At 45.0% G+C, this 17,650-nt stretch overlaps 1 protein-coding gene across 1 annotated transcript in view; it reads right to left on the reverse strand.

The window, feature by feature from the left end:
* Positions 1-11,052, reverse strand: part of LOC107293988 (splicing factor, suppressor of white-apricot homolog) — a 13,234-nt gene extending 2,182 nt beyond the window's left edge. Inside the window, exons 1-4 of the mRNA XM_015823180.1 lie at positions 11,036-11,052; positions 9,267-9,392; positions 5,262-5,429; positions 2,694-2,766 (exon numbers count right to left, since the gene is read on the reverse strand). Of these exons, the coding sequence (XP_015678666.1) occupies positions 2,694-2,766; positions 5,262-5,429; positions 9,267-9,392; positions 11,036-11,052 (384 nt within the window). The remainder of the gene's footprint in view (positions 1-2,693; positions 2,767-5,261; positions 5,430-9,266; positions 9,393-11,035) is intronic.
* Between the last annotated feature and the right edge of the window lie 6,598 nt (positions 11,053-17,650).

Here is a 17,650-nt window from a genome sequence, read left to right on the forward strand (position 1 = left end):
CTTGGAGAATAGCTTGACTCCCTCTTCTTTATGGCAACCCCTGAGATATTGGAACACTGCTATCATGTACCCCCTCGTCCTTCTCTTCATTAAACTAGACATACCCTGCTCAGCAGGGGATTGGACTAAATGACCTCCAAGGTCCCTTCCAAGTCTGTTATTCTGTAAATAACCGTGCAAAGCAGTTAACCAGCATTGCGTAACAAGACTTGATTTGCCCACGCCTCTACATTTTGCAGAGAAATGGGGTTAAGCGTATTATGTGAAGGTTTTTGCAACTAGAGCAAGCAAGAAACTGGCTCCCAAAATTCAAATGGCCAGTTTCAGTATGCATGGAAATATTTCCTTGGCGTCTCTGTGCTGTAAAATTGCTGGCTTCTGTCCAGCCACTCTGGAAAACGTAGCTAACAGGAGGATATCCAAGATTTTAACCACGGCTGTCACTAAAATGTTTACAACATTTTTGTAATGCAGAAAAGGCTTTCCACACACAGTTTCTCGTGCCCGTTTTCCAAACAAGGAAGCAAATAAAAACCTATTCTGCATTTCTTTTTCTCAGTGGTGAAAAAAGAATCTTTTAACGGGTGGTCATTTCCCAAGGTTTGAAGTCAAGACTCCCTTGATGAAGCTTGACCGCTGTTTTTCATCTCGCCCTTTCAAAAGTAAGCAGCCTCTTTTGACAAAAAAAAAACAAAAAACACATTTCCAATGGCTTCAGTCATCTGAGTGTCAAAAATCCACTTTCTTTCAGAGAGGAAAAGGAACATCCATGCTGTGATCATGCTTAGGAAAAATGGTGCAAATTGTTAACAGTCATCCATCGCAATGCCTCGAAATTAATGTATGAAGGAAAACTCCAAAGCATATTTAGAGGCAATCCTAGCAAGTCAAATTAAATTTGCAATAAACCCAAGATAATGTGGGTTTTTTTTAAGGAAAGGGAACCTGAACAGGGCTATTCCTACATTATTGTTTTCTTGACCAGGTTGCGTGAAGGAAAACTGAACACAAGGGAGGGGGGTTTATATGCACTGTTCTTAGTGTGCTGAAGGAAAAAATATGCCTATTTTACTTTCTAGTTCTTTGACCAACCAAGGAAAAAAACACCACCACATTGTTATTATATCCAAATCTGTAAATGAACCTTATCACAGTTTTTCAGTGTCCTTGTTTTCCCACTGCTGTACTTAACAGCGTAAGATAATTACTTTTAAAGTAATTACTTTGATAACTTTAATGAGAAAAATGGTTCCAAAAAAAGGCAAGGTGTTGTGGGTTTGGGAATTGTCTAGATAAAAGTACCAAAATGCCAATCACAATGAGTCAAGGAAGGGAGATAGACGGATCCAAAAGACCCAAAGTTGCTTTTTCCAAAAGGCAAGTGGACTTTATTGGTTTTTTTTTTCTTTAAAAATGTTTGGCGTTTCATCCAGTTAGAACTGAAGAAGCTTCTTGGTGTGAAGTGAAACGTTTTCAAGGAAAAAAAAACCCAAGAAAGTCTAATTGCTTTTGGAAAACGCAACTTTGGGACAACTATGACTGGATGATAGGGACTCTCTATAGATCAGTGGTGGCGAACCTATGGCACGCGTGCCAGAGGCGGCACTCAGAGCCCTCTCTGTGGGCACATGTGCCGTGCCCCGGAGATGGCGAGGGATTGGCCCTCGCCGCCCTGGCCCCACCCACCCAGTCTGCCATGACCACCGCGGCCACGCCCGCCTGGCACCCGGTGATAAATAAGTGGGTTTTGGGTTGCAATTTGGGCACTGGGTCTCTTAAAAGGTTCGCCATCACTGCTATAAATGATGGATCTAAGACTTTTTTTTTTATATTGCAAGGACCGAAAAGGAAGGAGATTAAAAGTCTCCCATTGTTGGGAGCAGAAAAAAGTTTCTGTCTGTAAAAGAACTGGAGAAAAAGATGGGTTTGAGACTGGGGGTGGGTGGGGATATACTCACTCATTCCTAATCACCAAGCGACTATCCAGTCTTTTCTTAAAAACCTCCACGGATGGAGCATCCACAACTTCTGGAGGCACCCCTTAATTATTCTCACTATTAAGAAATTTCTCCTTAATTCCAGGTTGCTTCTCTCCTTGATCCACTGTTTCTTGTCCTGCCCTCTGGTGCTTTCAAAAATAAGTTGACCCCTTCCTCTCAAATACTGGAATACTGCCATCATGTCCCCCCTAGTCCTTCTTATCTCTAGACTAGTCAAATCCAATTCCTGCAACCGTTCTTCATGTATTTTAGTCTCCAGGCCTTTAATAGTCTTTAGTTTTTGCACTTTTTCCAGTCTCAACATCTTTTTTGTACTGTGGTGACCAAAACTGGATGCAGTATTCCAAGCGTGGCCTTACTAAGGCTTTATAAAGCGGTTCTAATGCTTCACGTGATTTTGATTCTATGCCTCTGTTTATGCAACCCAGGATTGTATTTGCTTTTTTGGCTGGCTCATGTTTAAGTGATCGTCCACTAGGACCCCAAGGTCCCTCTCACAGTTGCTGTTTTTGAGCCAGGTTTCACCTAATCTGTACTTGTACCTTTGGCTTTTCCTGCCTAAGTGTAAAACTTTGCTTTTCTCCCCATTACATTTCATTTCGTTTCTTCACTTTAACCTGACACCCCACAAGACGAGCAAGAACTGCAGTTAACTGCAAAGCCTTGTAAAATCCAAGACCCGTTTGGTTGTACCTGAGTGATTTTACTCTGAACGGACGACACAATCGCGGAAGAGATTTGGCCCTCTTTTTCCAAAGGAACGCCCCTGTAAAATTTGAGAAGTAAAGAAGAAAAAAAAATGAATTGACAGGCAATTAGCCGAGTTAAGTTGAGCAACTGCAATTAAACATGAGAAACAGAAGAACGGTGGAGTGGAAGGAGGTTTTTTGCATCCTACATTTTTCAGGAGATTAATTAATGCGATGAGTCTGCCTTTTAGACATCTTGTAAGATCAGTGGGGGAAAAAAAAAACCATAATCAGAGGAAACACTTTGAATTTTTAGGTTGGTCTCTGACACAAGGCCTGGACCCCCTCCCCCTGCAAATTCTCACCAGTGGTGCATCCTGAACTGGCATCTTCTCCACAAATATTCCCGTGGGATTAATAATTAAAATTAAGCTACTTCTGCAACATTTGCCGATGACCAGTTTTCTCAGACAAAACCAGGCTGCATCTCTCTCTCTTTTTTTTTGGCAGAGAAACAAGTCCCTGGAACATCTCCCAAAATTAAGGGGGAAAAAGAAGAAGAAGAAGAAGAAAAAAACCCCCCACCGTTTCGGGGTTTTCATGGAAATGTAAGAAAATAAAATTAAAAACGCAGCTCTTGAGAGACGAGCCGGGCCAAGCTTCAAAGGGGAAATCGGATTCCACGGAGAGCCAGCAGAATCATCTATTCACGCCGAACCTTCAAATTGATTTGAGATGTCAAAGAGCCCAACGCGAGGCTTTCAAATAACTTCAGAGGGACTGCAATGCCGCTCAGAGATCCGACAGTCTCCGTGCGGTTTTCCTGTCTTAAACTTGGTTGGAACTTTCTTTCCAACTGGGGACAAAGATGGAGGGGCGGGAGAGATGCTGAATGGATTCTTGGACAGTGGAAGAAAAAACTAGCCAGGGAGGAGTTTGATGGCTTCCACAAACTCTGCTCAGGAGAGATTTGAGCTGTTCTGGGCTTCCCTCTCCCTCTGCTGACAGAATGTGCTTAGGCAGGGTTGCTAAGGCAGAGAGAAAAATTCAGATTTACTCTGATGCTCTTCTTCAACTTCTTTTGCTCTTTCTGGCACGGACTTTAACCAAACAACCTAAATCTTTTTTGGATACCTGGGTAACTTTCCAGTTTTTTGTTTTTTTTAAAAAAAAGGGAATATTTCAATAATTTATCAAAATAAGTTGTTGATGCGACTCGGATGAAACTCTGCAGGGTCAATGTCCTCTAAAGGATCTACCATCCTTACTCTTTTAGTTCATTCTGCCCCCCTCCCCCCCCAATGAAGCGGCTGTAAGTATTCTGACGCTTCCGTACTGAGACCTGTGATCCAATTGGAGAAGATTGAACCTTGTTGCTCCTGAAAATGAATCTTGCCAAATTGTCGAATTTCCAATTAAAATCGGACTGGATGTCTGTCAGTCAGGGGTAACAAAACGATCAAATTGGAATTCCTGCATACATGTCTATCTCCAATCTCCATCCACCCACCCACCCACCTTAACCTATCAATCCATACATGTCTGTCTGTCCATTTCCAATCTCCATCGATCCATCCTCCTTACCTATCTATCCATACATGTCTATCTCCAACTTCCATCCATCCTCCCATCCACCCTACCTATCTATCCATACATTGTGTCCATCTCCAATCTCCATCCATCCATCCATCCATCCATCCATCCATCTTACCTATCTATCCATACATGTCCATCTCCAATCTCCCTCCCTCCATCTTACCTGTCTATCCATACATGTCTATCTCCATCCATCCATCCATCCATCCATCCATCCATCCATCCATCCATTCATCCATCCATCCATCCAACCTCACCTGTCTATCCATGCATGTCTATCTCCAATCTCCATCCATCCATCCATCCATCTTACCTGTCTATCCATAGTCTATCTCCATCCATCCATCGATCCATCCATCCTCCTTACCTATCTATCCATACATGTATATCTCCAATCTCCATCCATCCATCCCACCCTCCCACTTTACCTATCTATCCATACATGTCTGCCTATCTCCAATCTCCATCCATCCATCCCTTTTTCCCTCCCTCCCTCCCTATCTCCCCACCTCTGCAAGCAGAAGCATCACACAAAAAATATTGGTTTTCTGCCAGATGTAAGCAGGTTTTCCTTTTTTCTTTCCTAAGCAGGAGAGCATCGAAAAAACCAGCATGTTTTCCTTGCATTTCAACTCCGCCAGCCGAGTCCATCCGCAGAGCTATCTATTTAACCCTCTTCAACTCCTCTTCGGCATTTCACCCGATGCAGGAGGGCAGTCAAACAGGTAACCAGCTAAACAACCGCAGTGCACCTTTGTGTGATGCTGGAGCATTTACAATTCTAACATGCTCAACGCCTGCTTGCTGCGTTCGCCCCAAAGGTTTGGAGAAGAAAAGCGAACCGAGCTTGGATTATTATTATTTTTTTTGGGCAGAGAATCAGCAAGCATCCCCCCCTGCTTTTATCATTATTTAATTTCTTGTTTTGGATTATTTATACGCTCGGCCGGAATGGGGGCTCTCGGGGGCTCATTACCCAGAACGCTCTTGGCTGGATCCTCGGCTCTCCACAGGAGAGATGCTGGCTGAGTGACTGGAATTCTTATGGGCGGATGGCTTTCCCGGCGAGATGGAAGGTGAGTGGGATCTGGCTTTGGACTTCGTGTGGGAGTGCGACCGCCTCTTCTTCTTTTCATGGGGGCTTCTGAAAGGGAAACAGGAACACACAGCACAATCCCGTTAAGTCTAATAAAACACGCCATCGCAACAGAGGCCAAGAAAAAAAAAACCCAAAACCACAGCTTGCCCTCCCGTTTTAATCTTCTCTTTCACATCACAAGAGTTCACGTTTTTTTCCCGGCAAATGCCCCACCTCACAGCGTCTCCTTAAATACCTACTCCCCAGGTGTGCCTTGTGGAGTGGGGCAGGACGCTCTCCTCCCGAGCAAGTGAGCCTGCCTCCATTGTTCCCTCCTCCTCTCTGCTCTCCTTGCTCTGGGATCTGACGGGGGGGCCCTGGCTCCTCGCCTGAGCTCTGCCTTCCCTGTTCCAAACTTGAAGGGCCCTGGTCTGCTTCAGCCTGTTCCTCCCCACCGTCCTCCGAAGCCACAGACACCCCCTCCTGGGCCTTAACAGGGAACTCCATGTCGTCCTCAGAGTCAGGCTCCAACGGAGGCATGACACTGGGGGATGAAACGTCCGCAAGAAAACCACCAAGTTCAGGGGTCCCCAAGGACCCCCCCTGTACTTTTAATCCATCCCTGTACTTTTAATCCAAGACGCACGTTGTACAGAAACCAACGTGCTGTTTCTTGCACGGATGACCTTTTTAAAGTTGACCAATACGTAGCTGAGACTTAACATGCGCCACAGGGCATCTGCACTATAAACAGCTTTCTTCCTTTCTGCCCAGTCTGGCGTGAGGTTGCTTTGACCAGGTAGCACAACCAGCCAATGTAACTAAAAATTGCTGTTGTTAATTTAAGATGGCGATTATATTTTACAGAAAGCTACTATCTCAGTGTTTCTCAACCTTGACAATTTTAAGGCATGTGGACTTCAACTCCCAGAATTCCACAGCCAGCAATGCTGGCTGTGGAATTCTGGGAGTTGAAGTCCACATGCCTTAAAATGGTCAAGGTTGAGAAACACTGTACTATCTCTTTACAGAAATGAAACCAGAGGATAAGCTAAACACTTGGCGTTCTACTGAGCTGTTGAGATAACAGCCAAGCCTTGTAGTTGGGAACATTTTCTCCCAATCCAAACAATATCCAATTCTGTTCTCAACTGCAAACTTTGCTCCTTAATCTCCAGCCTCTACCCGGGAGATATAACCAGGGATAGAAGAGTACATGCTTGCTGAAGAAGTAGGAAAAAGCGTGTTTCAGAGGAAGGAAGTAGGTGATGCTTCTTATCTGACACAAATCCCCAGGTTTTTTTTTTTCTTCTGGCAAAGAATATGCCTCTTAGTACCTGTGTTTCCCCCAAAATAAGACCAGGACCTTTCCCCCCCCTGCAAAAGAGGCACCAAGTCTTATTTTCAGGGTGTGTGTGTGTGTGTCTTTTTTACTCACCTCCTGCACTGACAGCCCTGCCCAGCAGTCCCACTTCTTCTCCACTTCTTCTGCAGCCAAACGAATGGCTGCAGAATGCAGCTGCATTCTGGCCTGCATTTCTAGAAGGCCTCTGCAGCCGAGTACCGAGCTATGGATTCAATCCATAGCTCGGTTCTCGGCTGCAGTGGCCTTTCCAGAAATGCAGGCCTGACTGAGAAATGCAGGTCTGGCTGCAGGAGACACCGCAGAAGAAGAAGTGGGCCGGCGAGGAGAGGCCTGGCTGCAAGGTGAGTGGGTGCAGGGCATGTGGGCGGCTCCCCACCCCCCATCCCAGCTTGATTTTTACGTGTGTGCCTCTCCCCAAAACTAGGGCTTATTTTTTGGGCAGGGCTTATATTAGGCCCGCCTCCAAAAAATCAAGCTAGGGCTTACTTTCAGGGAAACAGGATAGTCTGGTCTGAGAAAGCTTTCCCAGGTCCACCATGAACGGGTTGGTGTCCTTCAACTTCCTACTGTAAGTGATGTCGGCAGAGCTGTGGGCTGAGGCCGCAGCTCAACGGGAGAGCTCATGGTTTGAATTCGGAAGAGCCAAGTTCCATTGCCCCATCTCTTTGGGCATCGGAGAATGATGAGCACCAACCGATGCCCCATCTCAAATTGTCTTCTGGATGGGGGCTATAGTAGCAAAGGAGCCCTCTCTGTGGGCACGCGCGCCGTCGCCCCAGTCCTAGGCCTTCAGCTGGGTTTTATAAAACCTTTTCGCTTTAGGCCTCTGCCGCCGTGTACAAAAAAAAAAAAAGTTCCAATCAATCAGTCAATTTCAACTTCTCACGGGAAAAAAAAAGATCTCGCAAAGTTGGAATTGATTGAACTTTTTAGTCCCACCCAGTCTGCCGTTACCACCGCAGCCACGGCCACCCAATGGACCACGGCCACCCAATGGGCCACGCCTGCCTGGCACACGACAATATATAAGTGGGTTTTGGGTTGCAGTTTGGGCACCTAAAAGGTTCGCCATCACTGCGTTAAGATCTCCGGCACGTATCTCGCCATCCTTATAGTGCCATGGGTGTAAATGGGTAGGCATTTCTCCGTGGAGAAGATAGGATGTAAAGGCAGCAGGCGGGGACAAGGCAACCCACGCAGCGTATTTTAAAACCTCGGGCGATGGAGATGGATGGCACTGCCTTAGCGCCATAAACATCGCCATCCTCGGGAAGGTTTCTCTCTATCAGGGCTGTTTGCATTCCTCGTAACCAAAGCCTCCTAAATCAAGAGAATAATTTGAGCCATAAAGATGCCGAAAGGCGCCCCACGTCACTCCTGCTCTTTTCTACAGATCACTCTCCTGGACTCGGGTCTTAAGTCTACGCGCGTTGTCTCTTTTTTGCTTTCTTGCCGGCTTATATTCGCAATTATTAATAAATTGGGACCCGTGCCCAGAAGTGTCTACTGAAAGGATGTCCGAAAAAACATAATCCAAATAAATCTCTCGGTTTTATGCCCTTTGGAATTGGGGTCTCAGCGCCGCCACCTAATTCCATTGCTCATCTGTAATGGAAAGGGGGCACCCAGTCATCTACAAAATCTAGGGAAGGAAGACCACAGGTTTTTTTTTTTTCTCTAGCCTCTTTAGTAAAGTTGATGCAGAAAGCATCCCCAAACAATGTCTGGGCTCCTTTTAAAAACATATCCTTGTTTAGCTCCATCACTGGGGGTTTCAAAGAAGAGACTGGACAGTCACTTGTCTGAGATGGTATAGGTCAGGGATGGCGAACCTTTTGGAGACCGAGTGCCCAAACTGCAACCCAAAACTCATTTATGTATTGTCGGGTGCCGGGTGGGCATGGCTGCGGTAGTAACGGCAGACTGGGTGGGACTAAAAATTTCAATCAATTACAACTTTGTGAGATCTTTTTTTTTCCCCAGCAAAAAGTTGAAATTGATTGATTGAACCTTTTTTTTTTTTTGCACACGGCGGCAGAGGCCTAAAGCGAAAAGGTTTTATAAAACCTTGCTGAAGGCCTAGGACTGGGGCGACAGCGCGCGTGCCCACAGAGAGGGCTCTGAGTGCCACCTGTGACACACGTGCCATAGGTTCGCCACCACGGGTATAGGTTCTCCTGCTTGAGCGGGGGGTTGGACTAGAAGACCTCCAAGGTCCCTTCCAGTTCTATTCTATTCTATTCTATTCTATTCTATTCTATTCTATTCTATTTTCTGACTGATCCTCACACCTACGACTTTCACAGGTCTGTAAACCAAATGAAAGCTGAAGATTGTAAGAACCGGTGTGGTTTCAGTTTGCGGCCATTTCACTTAATAGCTGGCCTGCCAGCCTCAACTGTGGCTGTTAAACAAGGACTTTCTGTATGCTAAAAAGGAATGGAGAAAGTGACGTAAAGAGCTGGACAAAGCCAGCTAAATCAAGAAAGCCTCAGTGTTCCCATTCTGGAGTAATGTTCTGCAAGCGCGTTGTGTACCTGGAACGGGTGCGTCTTCTGCTGATGCCCGGGCTATTGCTCACACGATAGGCAGTCGGAACGCTCCTCTCTTCTCGATGCCTTTCGGGGGTGTGTGCCCGTCTTCTCGGCGATCTTGAGCGAGACCTGAATGGGCGACAGGAAAAAATTAAGTTCATCCTGGACAGCTTTTGAAAATCTTTGTTTCATGATAGGGGCAAATCACCAGGATTATCAAAGAGGAGTAAAGATTCCAACAAATCAATAAAAAAGGTGAAAATGTGGGTTTGTTACACCGTGAATACTTTTGAGAAAGAAAGAAAGAAAAGGGAAAGAGAAAGGAAATACAGAGAGAAAGAGAAAAAAAGAAAGAGAAGGAAAGATAAAGGAAAGAAAGAAAGAAAGAAAGAAAGAAAGAAAGAAAGAAAGAAAGAAAGAAAGAAAGAAAGATAGATAGATCCTGGAGATGATAGATAGATAGATAGATAGATAGATAGATAGATAGATAGATAGATAGATAGATAGATAGATAGATAGATAGGAAGTATGAACTGGGGATGATAGATAGATAGATAGATAGATAGATAGATAGATAGATAGATAGATAGATAGATAGATAGATAGATAGATAGATAGATAGATAGATAGATAGATATACTGGAGAGAGAGGGGGGAAGAAAGAAAGATCCTGGAGATGATGATAGATAGACAGACAGACAGATAGACAGAATATAATGGAGAGAGAGAGAGAGAAAGAGAGAGAGACAGACAGACAGAATATAATGGAGAGAGAGACAGACAGACAGACAGAATGGAGAGAGAGAGAGACAGACAGACAGAGAGAGAGACAGAGAGAGACAGACAGACAGACAGACCACCAGATATGCAGCAGGGGGGAGTGACTGTCAGCTCCCTGAAGATGCTTTATCCGCTCACTTCCCCCCCACACTGTTTTTAAAATCCCAACAGAATAATTCTGCCTTTAAGTGCTTAAAAAGACAGGACGCAGATTTAAGTGTTTTCCAAATGTAAAACAATCATATCAGAACTGATGTTACTGTCTTCCAAAGAAGGTCAGTTTTTATTCTGTACGGCGCACGGCACAACGCTAAAGCCCGCCCCCCCCCTATAAAGGCAGAGGCGCTCGGGAAAGGAAACTGTTCCAGGGAGCTGACAAAACAAAACAAAAAAACAACAACCCAAGTTTGCTTGTGATGCCTTTGGGAACGTTGACCCCAGACCGGCCTCCCCCAACCTCAAAGTGCTTAGAACTTGTCAGAGGGAAAGAAAGAAAAGCGAGCCATTTCTGAAGCCTCTTAATATCGGAGAGGCTTAGCAGCACTTCTAATGTTTTCATAGCAATGACTAAAAGTCTCGTCCATGTACTTCCCAGCATGAATTCACACAATCAAGGACAGGGAGATCAAGGTCTCTCCCCTTTTACCGGATTCTGTTTTGCAGCTACTTTAATTTTTTTAATTATTATTATTATTATAAACATTAAGATTCGTTTCGACTATCCTTCTCGTTTTTGCCGGCCTTGAATCCACCCCTTTGTGTTTCTCTTGCTGCGTGCATCAACGCTATCGTTCTGGGCCACCCTAATCCTCCAACAGGAAACCCCATACCATTTCAGACAAATCGGTGTCCCAATCTCTTCTTAAAAACCTCCAGTATTCAGACAATAAAGAAAAGGCATTAGCTTTGAATATTTGTAAATATCACGTGTATTTTTCTGGATGCAGATCTGGCTTTAAAAAAAATAATTGTGCTCAACGGGGAAAGATTACTGCCATTCATACACCATTATGTTTTTTTTAAGGCAAAACACGGATTGTGTCGTGATTCCGTGCCAGCCTGTGTTCCCAACAGCTGAGTCTGGGGAATCTGAGGAGGAGGTGGAGGAGGCATTTGAAGGGCCATCAGGGTCAGAGGGAGGCTCTGATGAATTACAAGACTCACGGTTTGAGGAAGAGCCTGGGGCCCTCCAGTCGTGTTCCTGATGAAGCTCAGCTGTGTGGGGAGAATGAGTCAGACTTGCAAGACTCACACCTGATGGACATGATGATTGATGCTCGTAGACTCCGGCAATTAGCGAGAGCAGATCAGCAGCAGTCAATACGACAACTCCAGGGGAGGAGGAGAAGGCACTGAGAGGCAACGCCTTGGGACTGCTGTATAAAAATGGAAGGTGTGGGCGGTGCTGGTTGCTGAAGGCAACCATTGCAAAGTACTTCATGGGATCATGTTCTGTTAGTATTGCCGGTGACTACTTTTCTGTTTGCATCGTGTTTCGTGTGGACAATTTCCTCCATTTGGATTGTGTTTTGCTGCTTTTGTTTCTGGACTATTTGCCAGGTTGGTTACCCATATTAAAAGGGGTTTGTTTTGTTTGAGTCTCCAGCCTATTTTCTCAACAGGGGTTTGGTCCTTGTGCCTTTAACAAAGATGGCTATAGGCTGGGATAGAACAGATTGTTGTTTGAGACCCTGAGGACTACTTGTAAGGACTTCAACTTCTTTAAGCTAGGTTAAAACCTGTTCAAGTTGCTAATCACTTCCCATTCTTTAGGAGCAGCATCCAAAAGACTCTGCCTGGAAGAAAAAAAACTGGTTTTGAAGTCTTATTTTTGCCTCTCTCATCAAGGAAAAAAAATACACCACACTTTGAGAATTAGCACTCCTGACTCTTCGATATAGAGACCACGAACACGTGAAGTTTGCTTACGCCAATCAAGTCCTCTTACACGCTAAATCCTTTAATGATGCCTTCCCTTGCTAATTACTACATACAGATCATTAGCTGGGTAAACAGAGTAGGTGGCTTAGCACGTAACCTCTTAGGAAGTACAGACGGAAAAGCAATTCATGCCAAATGAAATTTAAATGAAACGCAGGCGTGCAATTTGCCCAATCTACTCCGTCTATCCGGTTTTGGGGAGTTTTTTAATATAATTGGGACTTTCCAGGTGGATAGCTTGAGATCTCAGTCGTCCAATCTTTAGTATAAAAACCACTGGCTCGCTTGCTGTCTAATTGTATTTCTTTGCAACGTACAGTAGTCTCCCCCCTTCCAATCTGCAATGCTGTGCTTTTGCAGAAAGTTAAAAAAGAATTCGCACCGACTTTGGGTTGCAGACTTTGGGTTGCAGTTGTTACAATCCTTAGGTGTGACCTACGTAAACGACTGTGGCAGGGTGAGAGGTGTAAGCTAAGCAGGGCCAGAGGTTGAAGATTAGATTGGGACGTTGGAGAAACCAGAAGGCAATAAGCAGGCAAACCTCCATGGTTCTGCTGATAACATAAACCCCCAAATGTCTCCGTGTAATCGTTTGTTGAGCTGATCCGGCCTGGAAGGGCATTTTACTCACCCACCCTGTGAAATTAGAAACACCTCAATTAAAAGCAGCACGGAAGCCCTTCAAGATTGCCCAGCTGCTGAAGAACTGCACTGCTGATCCTTTCTCGGGGTCAGTATTTAACCCAGGACTTTGGAAGACCTCGTGGGAAATTTCATGAAAATCGGGATCTGAACTCGGACGAGCAAAAGGTGACCTGAATGTGCAAATGAGCTAAAACGGCTCTCCTATGAGCTATCGCACGATGGGAAAGGTGAGACTAGCAAACTAATAAGGACAAAGAACTGGGTTAGGTGTTAATCTGTGTTTTTCTTCGGCTGCAAAAGGAACAATAATTGGAATCTTAGTACTCTAGCAAAGAAATGTGTGTCTTTTTACACAGCGGCCCCCAACCTTTCCAGCTTGGGGGAGGTGGAGGTGCATGCACGCACAGTTCCATTGGCGTGCATGCACGCCCTCCACTCGCACTAATGGAGCTCAGGTGCAAAGCACTTGTGTGAGCAACAGACATTTACCCTCATGCGTGAAGCTCCATTCGCGTGAGCAGAGGGCACCTGTGTTTGTGTGTGAAGCTCCACTCGCACACACTTGCCCATCTCTCCCACGGTCCAGTTTCGAACAGGCCTCGTCCAGGTAGTTGTGGACCCCTGTTTTAACACATGAAGGCACAGAACAAAACCTAATTGGTGTTATTTCTGAGGCTGAAGCCATTCTCCATCAGCCTCTAATTCAGATTGGCAGCCCAGAAGAAAATTTACAATGAAATGTTTCAGCAAAAAAAAATCCTTAGAAAATTTGTAGACAGCACAGTGAAGGGGTTTGAAGGACAGAAGGAAAATGTGCTACCAAGACAACAGTCAGATGAAAGAAATTTTGAGTCTGGGACAGAACTGTAATTCGAGCAAGCTTCTCAGTTCATATTAAGATGGTCCAATATCTCAGGGGCTGCCCCAAAGAAGAGGGAGTCAAGCTATTCTCCAAGGCGCCTGAAGGCAGGACAAGAAGCAACAGATGGAAACCAATCAAAGAGAGAAGCAACCTAGAACTAAGGAGAAATTTCCTGACAGTGAGAACAATTAACCAGTGGAACAACCTGCCTCCAGAAGTTGTGGGTGCTCCAACACTGGAAGTTTTTAAGAAGAGACTGGACAGCCATTTGTCCGAAATGGTATAGGGTTTCCTTCCAACTATTATTATTATTGATCATCGCACAGTCAGCCAGATGTTCAGACCGGATTTGGCATTTTTGTCTACCTATCGAGTCCTTCCCAAGGACCTGGGATAGGCAGATGTGGATGTTTGATGGTATTACAGATATCGTTGCAGGATGGAAGCAGTTCCTAGTAAGGCCGCCTTTTGCAATTGACTGATGGCGAATTTGTCAATGCCGATGATGGTGTTCAAGTGGTGCTCCAGTTGTTTTGGGGTTGCACCCTAGACACCTATTACTGCAATCCCAAAACAACTGGAGCACCACTTGAACACCATGGGCATTGACAAATTCGCCATCAGTCAATTGCAAAAGGCGGCCTTACTAGGAACTGCTTGTTTTTATTTTTATTATTATTTTTATTATTATTATTATTGAGTGGGGGAAGACATTCATAGAATCACAGGGCTGGAAGGGACTTTGGAGGTCTTCTAGTCCAACCCCTTCCTCCAGGCATGAGACCTTATACCAACCTAGTCGAATGGCTGTCCAGTCTATTTTGAAACCTCCAATGATGGAGCACCCACAAATTCAGGAGGCGAACTGTTACATTGATTAATTGCTCTCACTGTCAGGAAATTTCTTCTTAACTTCTAGGTAGGTTCTCTCTTTAATGATCTTCCACCCGTTACTTCTTGTCCTGCTCTGTGGTGTTTTAGAGAATAAGTCCAAGCTTAAGAAGAGACTGGACAACCACTTGTCCGATATGGTATAGGGTCTCCTGCTTGAGCAGGGGGCTGGACTAGAAGACCTCCAAGGTCCCTTCCAGCTCGATTCTGATTAAGTCAATCCCTTCTTCTTTGTGACAGCCCCTCATGTCCCCCCAATCTTTCTCTTTCATACCTAGCTCCCACAACCGTTCTTCATATGCTTTCGCCTCCAGCAATCTAATCATCTTTGCTGCTCTTCTCTGCACTCTTTCTAGGGTCTCAGCATCGTTTCTGTGCCTTGGTGACTAGAACTGGACACAGTATTCCAAGGATGGCCTCACCAGCGTAGTGTAAATCGGTACTATCATTTGCAGACTTGCAAGGTTCTTTACTATAGCTTTACAACAAAAGTAGTCCTGACCTAAACAGCATTGGTTTCTTAGTCTAGACCAGAAGTTCCCAGCCTTTTCTATACCCCACACCCCTAGAATGCTTCTGGTGTATTCTCGCACCCCTTACAAAAGTAATACTTGGTTGTACACATACCCTATAATTTTGAAACTTCTAAACCCAAGTTTTCGCACCCCTGAAATATTGTCTTGCACCCCCGGTTGGGATCCCCTGGTCTAGATCAGGAGTAGGCAACCTTGGCTCTTTTATGACTTGCGGACTTCAACTCCCAGAATTCCTGAACCAGCATGGCTCAGCTTGGAAAACTCTGCCTTTCCCCTCAGCACAGCTGGCTCAGGAATTCTGGGAGTTGAAGTCCATCAGTCATAAAAGAGCCAAGGTTGCCTACCCCTGGTCTAGACCAACTTACAGAATGGACACTCCTGCAGGGGCTGATTTACACATCAGGCCAATACTCAATTCCTCCAGAAATCTGAAGATACACCTGGGAGAAGATCCTTCATCCTTCATTTACCATCAGGCTACCTTCAAGTCCTGCAGGTCTCTACTTAGTGAAATCAAGAGTGTACAAATTCGGCCTCACGGGACCTTCTGCCTGCCCTCTCTCCCCCCAACAGCTCTGACCTGACAGCACTTGGGTCAAGCAACTTTGGTTAAAGGGGGAAGGAGGAATCAAAACAATATAAATCGCTTTATCCTGATGGGAGCCTGGAAAAATTTGCAGTGAAGACGTAGAAGGGCTGTCAAAGCCCCGCAGTACACCTGAAGCCATTTTCAGAGGCATGTTATCCTGTCAAAAGCCATCTAAAGCCTCTCTCTGCCGCAAAGTAGGAATTCCCCTTAGCCAGGGTCTTAACATCTCTTTTCTAGCCCAGGAATGGAGAAGGGCATGGAATACAAGTCTCTCCGTCATTTGCATTGTCTCTTTTATCCGAGGATCCAAGCTAGCTGAGTTTTTCCTGCAGGAGAAAAGACCCGTTTTCCCCGTGAAATAGCGCCTTCCCTTAAGACGGGATTGTTAAAAAACAAAGCGTTGATTTCCCTACTGCAGTTTTCCTGGGTTAGGAAGCCAGCAGTGGCATGTATGAAGGTTGTCAGATGTCCCTTCCAATCTAAAAAAACCCAACCCCTCATTTAATCCTCAGATTCAGTTAGGCAGAAGCCGCTTTATGTCTCCAAGGCTCTGCTTTGGGGGGGACTCAGGACAGTAATTGAACAGACACAGGGTGAAGGAGCCATACGATTTTTTTTAACCAGAACGTGCAAGATTTGACATCTAGTTGTCAAAAGAAAAGTTCCCCATCCCAGCCTGCACGACTCAAATGGCACGTTTCAGTTACGTGTCAACGCTGCAAATACTGTATATTCTTGCTTTGACAATATGCAGAACTGTCTGGTATTTTTAGGGTTAATGCAGAGCAGAAGAGGGTGGAGGGAAAAGCCCGGGAAAGAAAGAGGAAGGAAACCTTTGACCTTCACACTTGGAAGGCCACACTTGGAATACTGCATCCAATTTTGGTCACCACGATGTAAAAAAGAAGTTGAGACTCTAGAAAGAGTGCAGAGAAGAGCAACAAAGATGATCAGGGGACTGGAGGCTAAAACATATAAGGAACGGTTGCTGGAATTGGGTATGTCTAGTTTAATGAAGAGAAGGACGAGGGGGGACATGATAGCAGTGTTCCAATATCTCAGGGGTTGCCATAAAGAAGAGGGAGTCAAGCTATTCTCCAAAGCGCCTGAAGGCAGGACAAGAAGCAACGGGTGGAAACTAATCAAGGAGAGAAGCAACCTGGAACTAAGGAGAAACTTCCTGACAGTTAGAACAATTAACCTTGCCTCCAGAATTTGTGAGTGCTCCATCCCTGGATGTTTTTAAGAAGAGACTGGACAGCCATTTGTCCGAAATAGTATAAGGTTTCCTGCCTGAGCAGGGGGTTGGACTAGATGACCTCCAAGGTCCCTTCCAACTTTATCATTATTATTATTACACTAATTGGATAACGTGATATATGACAGCTAATTTAGGGAGGGAACATGCCGATAATTTAACTGCTCAGAGGAAGAGAATTTCAGATCTTAGCATCACCTTCCGTTATGCCTGTGCTACATTTTGTAACAATAAATTACTTTTAGGAAAATCAATGCCTGGAAGTTCTTTGAAGTGTTTCATTAGCCGGAACCATAACATCACCTTTATTTGCATTTTCTTAAAATAAACAGACCGACATCTTACCGTGGTCCTTTTTTAAACAAACAAACAAACAAACAAAAGTATCCAAAACTTTAGCTTTTGAAGAATTTTCATTATGGATTTTCTAAAAGCTGACAAGGCCCTCCTATCACGTTTTGATCAACTTCTCCCTAACTTATATACCGTAATCTTCAGCATAATCTCCTATCCTAAAGAGGCGTGCAGCAGGTGTGGGAACCATCTGACGCTCCGCGTCAAGCGACGCGGCGGCTTTGGCAAACGTGGATAAAATGCCATCTTTTTTTGCCCCTGGCAACTGACACGAAGCTGTCATAACACCCTAAATTGGCTTCAGCAATCTGCCACCTATTTTTTTTTTTTTTTTGGGGGGGGGGGGAACTGAACCCCTGGCTGACATACCGAGAACGAAAGCTTTCCTTGTTCCAAACATGTCACTTTCAGAAAGCGCGTCGTGCCCGCCCTTTTAAACGCGGGAGCGGCTAAAAATATCCGGCGGCGCTCAAGAGAGAGCTGTACGGCAAACGAGAAGCAGGATGACACCCCCCCCCTAAAAAAAAAAAA

The sequence above is a fragment of the Protobothrops mucrosquamatus genome, unplaced genomic scaffold, assembly GCF_001527695.2.
Source record: "Protobothrops mucrosquamatus isolate PMUCROS unplaced genomic scaffold, P.Mucros_1.0 scaffold1792, whole genome shotgun sequence".
NCBI lineage: Eukaryota > Metazoa > Chordata > Lepidosauria > Squamata > Viperidae > Protobothrops > Protobothrops mucrosquamatus.